Below are 10763 nucleotides of genomic sequence, written 5' to 3' on the forward strand. Positions count from 1 at the left end.
TTGAGTTGGATTTATATAAGATACACCTGTGCACAAACCCAGGTCAAGATAATTATTAAAAACATATGTATAAAATCCTATAAAAYATAAAAAAGTGGACATAAAAACATTTTTATCTGGACCTGGATTAAGTTCAATATTTCCAATGACTAAAATAATATTAAACAGAAGTCTTAAATGTTGCTTCCGACTGGTTAAAACAGAGTCTGTTATATCTGTGCCTTTAGCACTAATGTCTTTTGTCCACTGWTGAAAAACAGTAACATAGGCCGAAATTACTACCCGATCAGGTGAGGTTCTGAAGCCAGTCAGTAGCTTGCTGTTCTTTTCTTCGTTGAATGGTGCACACTTCAAGGCTTGAATAACATGGTTCCCACCATGTCGGTGGTGTTTTATTTATTTATTTATTTTTTCATATTATGTCAGTCTGCCCAGGTCTGTTATTATCTCGGTCAGCGGCACAGATGAACATCAGCTGTAAGTTCTCTTCGACCCCCTTTCCACCTCAGTGTCGGATAATACAGGCTTTCACTTTAACACTCGTGTCTCAGTCCCAGGCTGAATCTTCTTGTGAATTAAGCTAATATTATAAATATATTAGAAAATATTAAAAATTACTCTGCTAATACAATAGGAAAAAAAATCTTCTCAAAATATACTCATGTATAATACAAACTACCAACTATATGAATGATTTATGGAGTTAATTCTTTTTTGCATTACATATTAATGCAGTAAGTCCTGGTCTGGACTGTCTCGTGAAAGAGCCTAATGTGGCAATGACTATGTGGTAGTTGTCATAATAATTTTACTTTTACTGTAGCATCTATATAAATACCTGTTTCAATCTTTTCCTCTTGTCCTTAACAGGGAGTTCTTTGTCTGCTATCAGGCCTTCCAGCAGTTGCTGCAGGGGGGTTTGTGTACCAATTATCTTCTGCTCCTCACAATCGACTCTCCGGATCTGTTTACAAAAAGCCGGGGATGCACTGAAGTCTGTATCTGAACCAGCATATTTGATCTGATAAGAGACAGAAGACAGGTTCCATGAAAGTTCCTCAGTTTAAAAACCAAGTTTTTTCTTAAGACAACTTTTTCAGGTACTTGTAACATAAAAAATAACCCATTAAAACTTATGACTGGGAAATTGTGTTATGATATATAGAAAGTGTTTTACAAAATCAAAACAACATCCTCAGGAATAATTTACTTGAGCATTTAAGGCAGCTTTGAAAAACCTCCAACCTGGTCTTTAATGTTCTCACAAAAAATACTGACAATCTAAACTTTATTAACTAAAAAAGAAATGTTTAAAACTAATGTCATGTCAAATATTCTGAGCTGAATACAGTGATGGAGTTTTCAAATGAAAACAAAAGAAATTAAAATTTTATATGGGATGTTACAATGGTCTCTGAGAGGTGCAAATGCACAGCAAAAGCATGAATGCCCAAAGCACACAAACACATAAATACAAATGCAACATAAAATGCTGCAAAATAAAAAATAAATAAGAGCAAAAATATAAAACAAACTAATAAATGCAAGAGAGAAAAAATCTGCAAATACTAGAAACAATATAATTTTTTTAAACTGCTAATAGGAAATGCCACAAGCTCACTCCACAAAGTGAAATGGCACCAGGCCATTCAGGGGACTTGACCACCAAGTCATATTGGAACTAAGTCTCAGTAAAGACAACGGAATTTAGAAGAAAGACAAGTTATATTTTTCTTTCATAATGTCCAGGTTACAATTACAATTAACTGAAGAGACATGCTATTTTGTAAATTTGTCTCAAAAAGACTGCTTCCATTTCCAAGAGATGGTGCGAGTGTGTGCTGTTCGGCTGAGGCACACTTCCTCCCGGTCATCATCATTAGAACAAGCTGACTCAGCACACTTTCATAATCACAAAGTTCTAACTAATCACATAATATTTAGAGCATACCATGTAAGAACTAGTTCTGACTGGGAGCAATGATGGGGTCTAAGCAGTTTTACATCTCAGACTATAAACCAGGCCTGAGGCCTGTAGATTCTGACATGAAGCTCTGGAGTTTTGTGCAATTTCTATAAGTTTGTAAGGTTCAACCTCAACTTAATAGGACATTCGCCTTTTGAAAGACAACCGTCTTGAAAATTTCCCACCAGTAAAATATTTTTTTCCTCTTCAGGACGATGGATTTTGAATTACTTGGAAATGACCATATAACCCTTCCCATATTGAGAGGCAGCAAGAACTGCTCCTTCAATACCCTGCTAGATTTCTTTTCTCTTTGACGTTAACACATACCTGAATGCTCCTGCCTCTGGTTTTTGTAGAGGTAGTTACACTTTGTATAGACATACTGTATATATGCACGTTAATTCTGCTTCTCAACTTTATCTCCATCACTTAAATATTTGTGTACAGCAGTATGCAGTTTGTTATGTGACATTTTAGTTGAGGGGGCCTAATGATAAATTTATTATTTCCAAACATTGACAAGTTCCATTTTTAAATTTAGTTTTCCAAATTGCACTGATATATATCAGACAACAATAAGCACAGACATCATTTGCAAATCTTTTGCAGGCAAAATTATAGCACTATGTGCAATGCTATGTGATATTGCAAAAACTTGCAATATTGCATGAGATTGCACATAATGCTGTTTTGCAGGTTGGCCCAAACTGTTTCCAGCATCATTTTTTTAATCTAAAACTATCTTAGTCCTATATTCTGAAAGCTGGTGGGTGATATGCATTTCTTTCTCACATGAAAGGATTTAAAATACATTGAGCAGCACCACAGGGATGTAATACTTCCGAAAACAAGGGAATAACTCACACCTGCTGAACTTGACAGACGTATTTGAGGCAGCATATAATTTGATCTGCTTTGCAAATATGAACTGGAGCAGTTTCTGTTTGCAATTAAAAAGGTAAAGCTGGAACAGGTAACAATCTGTGTGTGTTTTAATCTGATGGCATTTGGTCTGTGTTTCAGTTTGCTTTAAATAAATACAAGTCCATCCCATTTAGTCCAATGTTCTTCAGTCAAAAGGCCTAAGATTAAAATTTGGAGAAGATCAAAGCCAATCTTTTTTTGGTTTTTAAGAGACTGTACCATCTACAAATTGATTGAAAAACTGTTTGGTTTTGCCATCACTTTTGTTTCGGTTGGAGAAATTTCTACTGCTTCAGTGCAACAACCAGTAGGTTCAAATGGGTTTAAAATAACAAATTCTTACAAAAACAACATTAAAACATTTTAATAAAAAAAAACATGTTAAGTCAAGGGTAAAATGTCCCCTCCAGGTCAGGGGGAGTCTCTGCCTCAAGTGGGGGAGTTTAGGTATCTGGATGTCTTGTTCATGAGTGATGGTAGGATGGAGCGGGAGATGGATCGAGGGATTGGGGTCTTATCCTCAGTAATGAGGCGTTGCTTCAATTGGTCGCAGTGAAGAAAGAACTCAGTCGAAAGGCAAAGCTCTTCATTTACTGGTCTGTCTACGTTCCAACCAGGTGTGGATCTTGACTGAAAGAACCAGATACCAGAAACAAGTGGCCGAAATGAGCTTCCTTCATAGGGTGGTCAGGCTCTGTCTCAGTGATAGAGTGAGGAGTTCCATCATTCAGGGTGAGCTCGGAGTAGAGTCGCTGCTCCTCCACATGGAAAGGAGTCGGTTGAGGTGGTTCGGACATCTGATGAGGATCCCTTGTGGACACCTCTCTTTAGAGGTGTTCGAGGCACGTCCCACTGGTAGGAAGCCCTGGGGAAGACCAAGAATTTGCTGGAGGATTTATGTGTCTTCTCTGGCCTGGGAACGCCTTGGGGTCCCCCAGGAAGAGCTGAAAAGTGTCACTGGTGAGAGGAATGTCTGAGTTTCTCTCCTGGACCAGTTGCCTCTGTGACCAGACCACAGATAAGCGGCTGGAGATGGAAATATTAAGATAAGATAATACAGTAGAGTATTCAAGCCCATGGTACAAGAAGACTAAAAAATTAAATCTTTTTACATGTCAATTTTAAACACAAACATCAATGCAATTATCCTGTCATTTCCTATTCAAGTTATCAAAAACTCAACACAAATTCACACCCACAAGAAAAAAAATCTATGGAGTGAAACAGATTTACACAATAGTCTTAGAAGCAACCCCTATAATTTATTAAAGTTGATAAAAAAATTATCAGAAAAGTACAACATTATGTAGTTGAAATATTACAAAACAAAAGAACCTCAATGTATTTTACTCAGAGCATTGTGCCCAAGACAGTGTTCCTCCACATTTGCACAAGCCTCTCAGAGGTATAATTCCACTATTCCCTACAGAAGCTGAACAACTTACAGCTGTTTCCTGCAATACTGTACATATAAAGCAGATGGAAAAGTCTTAGTAGTATGAGTTTCCTGCAAGCAAGAGACAGAATAAAGACCAAGAAACTCTCCATACAGATCAGAGCTAAAGTTTTGTGGGAGTACAGATTGGATTAGGTCCTGGGTCTTGAAGACCTACCTCATCTTAATGTCTCCTACCAAAACCATCAACGTTCTGGGTGATGAAGTAGAGGTTGTGGAGAGCTACAAATACTTGAGTGTGTTAACACTAAGCTGAACTGGCAGCTCAACTCTGGTGTTGTTTACAACTCATTTAGATGTTGCAGATTTTTCATCAGTCTATTAGATGGTGTTGTGCTCCAACATGCTAGATGTTTCTTCCTGTTAAAAAGGAGTTGTTCCTTTCCACTGTCACCAATGTGCTGCTCAGGATGGGAGATGGCGACAGTGAAAATAAGTGTTTTATAATCTATGCAAGTGTTTTTGAACAGTGCCCTCAAATGGCTTTTGCTGTGAATTGGCACTATATAAACAAACCGAATTCAATTTAATTTAGAAGCAGGTTAAAAAAAATGGATGAATTATTGACTTTATGATGGCAGGTGCCATCATCTACGCTTTTTCTTATTCATGGAAAACTCATCCCACCCTTTCCATGACACACTACAGAGAGAGAGACAGAGGAACTCTTTCTCCAACAAGTGTCAAAGTGTTGTTAGAACACTTCAGGAGCTCATTCAAACAATTTCCATCTCAGTATTTAACAGCTCATCTCTATGTAAAAAAATGAATGTTTTTCAATGTAATTTTATATTAGTTCAGACTGTTATGATGTGAAAATATAAGTCTTATTCTATGTTAGCTGCTGCAACAAAACTTTCCTAAGTTTAAATAAAATGTCTATTAATTAATCCACTTGTTAAACATTAAGAAGTAGCATTTCAAGGCAAGAATTAGTGTTGTAATACTCAAGATCAGTCTTAAGACCACTTTTTTGTGGTCTTGATCTTGTCTCGGACTCGACCGCATTCGTACTTGGTCTTGGCTTGGTCTCGGACATTAAGGATGGATTAAATGTCAAGACCAGTCAAGACTACAACTGTGGAAATATCACTTAATTGCCAGAATATTGTTCAATTTATTTGTTAATCTTTCACTGAAAGTAAAACATACAGATTCAAATCCAAATGTAACTCATTGACAATTATGTATTTTTGTAAATTTTGTCCTCCCCACCCTCTTTCACTTGCATGCAGCACTCCAAGAAAATAAGCAGTGTTTCTCTGGGAGCGGGAAAAGATGTCTGCAAAATCTTCAGTAATAGAATTTGTCTACATACTACATCATAAAGAAGATATCTGTAAAACAACATTCAGGAGAAAGAGTACAACAGCTTATAAATTCTGCAGTGCTTCGCTTTCAGAGACAGTGGAGATGTCAAGCTTTTATCATCACTTATGAATGAAAGACAAATAAAGGTAAGCTATGTGTAGGTGATATTAGCAAAGCTAGCTAGCTAACATTAGCAACATGCCACTAAACTGTAAGAAAAGGAGTGTTCTTTTACTGAAATCGTGTCTTAACCAGGCATAAACCACATGAACGTGACTTGATTAAAATGTGAAGAGAATAGACCATACAACCACTCCAGCGCTGGTTCAGAACGGTGATTTAATGCTTCAAGCCTGAGCATCAGCAGCGTTCAGGCTGAAATCATTTTATCATGCTTCAGCATCTGGCCCACCCACCACATACATACTGTACGGCTGAGACCAAAGATACTCAAACAGAATAAACTTTCCTTATGTTTAAATCAACGGTATCTATGTGTTGTCATGGTGCTCCAGGCATGTAACTAAAACTATTTTAATCAAGACATAACAATAATCACACAATATTTTATAGAAACTAGTAATTACCTAGGAAAACTATAAAATGGTGTTGTGCTTTTAGAATCAGTAAGTAAATGACCAAAAGATTTCTTCAGTCCCAAAATTCTTTACCCGTCCCTCACACAAAAAGATTTAATAGTGTAAGAAAACAAGAGTGTAAGAAAATATTGATACAATGAAATATCACAATATTTCATTTTCAGACAATGTATTGATTCTCTAAAGCCCTGTATTGATTTTTGATTAAGGTTTAAAATGTAGACTTTCATGCCAACGGTTCATTTTTGTGTTGTAGTGGACTGACCTGAGCTCTTTTAAGGTGTGACAGATGCTCCTCAACCTGGCAGCGCAGTTTGTTGTTCACTTGAAAGATGACGTTGTGGTGCTCCATCATGAATGTCACCAGTTTGGTAGCAAATAACTCGTCCAAGTCCATGTCATCAGCAGAACCCAGAACACAGGGAGAAAACATCTGTACCATCTGGACAGAGAACACAATGAGAGATGAATACAGAATTAACTTTAACAATGCAGATAAACTGCATTTATTATGAACAGTACAGTAAAAATGTGGAAAATGCATTACTCATTTTGTGAAGCAAATGACATTTTGTATACATGCTGTGTTTTAATTGAGATTGGTTTGATTCTGGTAGTATTACCGTGGTTGCATACCAAGATGAAATCTCGAAAGGGTCAGGTTTTCTAATTATCAGATTAGATTTCTTCCTTACGCTGTAAAATGGACACAAGTTCAGATATTTGTTGTTGTGTTCATTCTAAATTGCCTTCCCCATTAAATTTAAGAAATCTTGCAGTGTCTCATGATATTATAAAGCCTTTGGGCAACAGCCTTTTAACTGTAGACTAGAATCACATTGTTGCATTATTGAATGAGATTTGGAAATAGCCAAGTAATTGAACGCATATTATGTTCTAACGACCAAAGATGATTTTTTTATGCTTAAATATTAATATTCAGTTTGGATTGGGCCACAATTGCCCTAGAAGAGAAACCAAAATATAATTATGATGCAGAGGCACAAAATATAAGGGTTATTTTTCTGAAAGATTCTTTCTGATTTCATAGCTGCTTCATGGTAATTATCTCCCAAAGTTTTAGCTTACTTTAAATTTTGAAAGATTTTAGTTGAGTCTCCTGCTGAAGTGAGAGCTTCAGAAAGAGAGTTTTCTGGTGTGTCATAGTACTTTGTAGCAAAAGTCTGGAATTGTTACCGCAGAAAAGTTTGCAGTGACAGGGAAATTTACCTCTCTGTGAATACATTTTAATAATCTTTTACTTTATCTACAAGTTACCAAATGTGCTGAGATTGGCTAAAAACTAAGAAAAACGAATGACGGCACCAAAACAAAATAAAAAATAATAATTAGCACGAAACGTCTAACACAGAGAAACAAAGAGGTTGTCCACGGAAAAAGAAAACAAACAAACAAACAAACAAACAAACAAAACCTTAGAATTCTCATCAGTGTCGAATTCCTCAAGTATGTGCAGAACCTGTCACTGTTTTTTTAAAGGCAAACTTTTATATATACAAACAGCATATTCATATAATATAACAAAGAACTAAGCATCCTGTAGGACTTGCTCATATATCACATTCAAGTTGACAAACCACAAAAGCATGAATGAGCTGCTACTGTCAGTTGGCAGAAAAATAAACTGGGCAATTATAAAGTGATGCTCTGTCAAATAGCTATCAATAACCTTCTAAGTCATGACAAGAGCTGTGCAGTTAATTAAATTTATAGTTTCAATTTTGATATTTGCTCCTAACAATTGCTAAAACAAAACAAAAAGAAACCAATGATTCTTAAAATTATTTTGCTTTGCAAGAACACACTCTGCCTCCCAAATGCATCTGTTTGTTATTTCTTTTTATCTGCTGTTGTGTTTGACACAGTTGTGACATTTTCAAAAGCTTTGAGATTAGTTTGACTTGTGAGCTATTTCATACACTTGAACCCAGTAGAAACAAAATTGGTACCACTTTATGCTGTGAATAAACTGTAGGTACCAGTGTGCGAGTTGCAATAGTGTCATTAAGTGGAGGCAGCTGGGGATTCTGGCAGACGCGGGCCATGAGTCGCAGCAAAAGCTGGAGCCGTCTTCGGTTGGGCGGCGGCAGCAGGAGGCAGCTGACTTGAAGAGCCTCAGTGGCTACATCCTGCTCCTGCAACAGGCCTGTAATTACAAGAAAAGAATACAGCTCTCTGAGGGCAAGGGAAGACAACATGGTCATGAACAAATGTTTTCCTGTTACAGAGTCCAAATATTGTGGTGGGTCCCCAATGTGAAGCACTCACTGAGAATGTTGACAAAGACCTCATAAAGACGGAACGTCAGCAAGGGCTCTTTGAGTCTCTGGTAATAATCTGCTACTGTTCTCAGAATATCTCTTTCAAAACCTGGGTACAGGGGCTGTTTTATGTCATTGGCATTAGGCCCTGGGGAAAAGGTCAAAAAGAAAGACAAAACTGTATAAACATACAAACATACACTATATAGATAACTCACTTTATAAATAAATAATGTTGTATGTACCATCAAATTAAACATGCAAAATTACTGATTTATTAATCTTTCCCATTGCCTAGGCCTGAAGGCAATTTCACGTGCATGTTTTTCAATTGTGGGAGGAAACCAAAGTATCCAGAGAAAACCCACAGAACAATGAGAAGAACATGCAGACTCCACAGACCACTGGTCCTGACTATAAATGTACTTGTCATTTATAAAGATGAGTTAAACAGAACTTCAACTAAAACCAGAACATTTCACAAAATCTAAACCTTACTAAGTTAGAAGTTTTGCTTCTATCTATTAAACACTACAACAGTCCTAGTCCCTGAACCAGTCTTTGACAAAGCTTTGAGTCAGTATATTATGCATACTTACAGTTTGCAAGACATTTCATTGCTGACACCACCCAATAAGGCATGTCCTCTGTAGATGTAAAATAAATAGAAAATGTTAGTTTTTTTTCCCCAAGAGAGGAAAAAACTAAATGGGAAATTGTTAAGACATACCAGCTTTGTTCTCCAACACAACTATGCCTGCTTTATTAACACTGAAAATGTTGTGGACAATGTGCTTCCCATTCACATACACTGGGTCCAAAATCCCATCCAGTGTCTTTAAGCCCAAAACTCTCTGTAAACTAAAGACAACAATGTTAGCATCAATAAAAAAAACAAATATTCCAATATTCAAAGTGTTTTATGGGTCGAGTTAGACAAAAGCATACTGTGCAATGGTCATTGATTTCCAGATGTGGTCCACTTGTTTTGAAGTGATTTCTTTTCTGCGTATGAGCTTGCACTCATGCACATCTCCAATTGCAACGCTGTGTCGTTTATTCCACAGATCTGAAGTCTGAGAGGGACAAAAAAAAGAGTAAAATTTTACCAGTAAAATAAAAGTTAACAAAAGTGGGTAGATCCTTAATAAGTTGGTGACTCAAAGAAACAGTCTTGTAGTGTAAATATAAACGTTCTGAAATATTTTTATGCAATATCCTGTTTCTTACCTTTATAAAACATGTTTAGTGTTAATAAAATCCTATATGAACATTGTCAACTGTCTGGTTCTTGTAAAGGAAAATTTCACACTGAAAATATTGCCTGCACCATTTCTCCTTATTGGCATTTAGCGTCACACAAAATATTAAAGTTGTTGAAGCAGCAGAACTTAAAGGGATAGTGCAAATCTTTTAAAGTGGTAAAAACAATAGAATAAAAACAGAAAATAGAGAATAATACTGACTGGATAAACAACCTAATATTATGGTTAGTCTGATCACAGTCAAGACCTAACAGGATCAATGTTGCCTTAAAAAAACTCTAAGGCAAATTACATCAGTTAGGCAAATTCTATTTCTTAAAACGTTTACACCACTTACAGTTTTGAACTAAATAGTTATTCTGGTAGAAGTATTTTAATATCGACACCTTCCTAAAATAATGGCCTAAATCTTTTTTTCCCCAAGTTAGTCAGGAATCACATAACATTTTATATGGTACATTTTAAGTTTTTTGTTTCCTGAAAAGTTTCTAAAAGTAAGAAAAAAAAAAACAATGCTTAGGCCATTATTTTAGGAAGGTGTTTATATGTTTGTTAGACAAGCCCTAAGCTGCACTTGAAATGCTACAGCTCTCTGCTGCTGCCTAAGTTTACTCCAGCAAACATCTAGAAAATTCTATGTAAATAAGTGTTTACATGGTTTTTTTTTTTAGATTAGAGTTTATTTTAAGCAGGAGCAATCTAATTTAATCCCCACTCAGACTATCCATTAGCTTGTTAGTCTGACACAAAATATCATTTATTTCTCCAAGAGCTAGCAACAACAGGCAACAATAGTTTAAAATGTCCTGATGCATCTCAGTAATCCAGGTAAAAAATCAAAAGGAAAAAAAATTGTATAGGTCCTCTGGACGGGTTCTTCTTTAATGAAACGTTTCGTCTCTCTTCCAAGAGACTTCTTCAGTCTGAGAGTTTCAGGCAAAATTCAGGCTTTTGAGT

The 10763-nt window shown here is 36.2% G+C and overlaps 1 protein-coding gene across 3 annotated transcripts in view; it reads right to left on the bottom strand.

Annotated features, from left to right (window-relative positions):
- The window catches only part of LOC106529263 (DEP domain-containing protein 1B), an 88373-nt gene that overhangs the window by 69654 nt on the left and 7956 nt on the right, over positions 1-10763 (bottom strand). For 2 of the 3 annotated variants that reach the window (XM_014024625.1, XM_014024622.1), the window contains exons 4-10: positions 9490-9617; positions 9272-9402; positions 9141-9188; positions 8549-8689; positions 8260-8426; positions 6525-6701; positions 839-1021 (exon numbers count right to left, since the gene is read on the bottom strand). In XM_014024625.1, the coding sequence (XP_013880079.1) occupies positions 839-1021; positions 6525-6701; positions 8260-8426; positions 8549-8689; positions 9141-9188; positions 9272-9402; positions 9490-9617 (975 nt within the window). Of the gene's footprint in view, positions 1-838; positions 1022-3241; positions 3920-6524; positions 6702-8259; positions 8427-8548; positions 8690-9140; positions 9189-9271; positions 9403-9489; positions 9618-10763 lie in introns of those variants that run through there. The other variant, XM_014024626.1, reaches the window with a different exon arrangement.

The sequence above is a fragment of the Austrofundulus limnaeus genome, unplaced genomic scaffold (assembly GCF_001266775.1).
Source record: "Austrofundulus limnaeus strain Quisiro unplaced genomic scaffold, Austrofundulus_limnaeus-1.0 Scaffold431, whole genome shotgun sequence".
In the NCBI taxonomy this organism is placed as follows: Eukaryota; Metazoa; Chordata; class Actinopteri; order Cyprinodontiformes; family Rivulidae; genus Austrofundulus; species Austrofundulus limnaeus.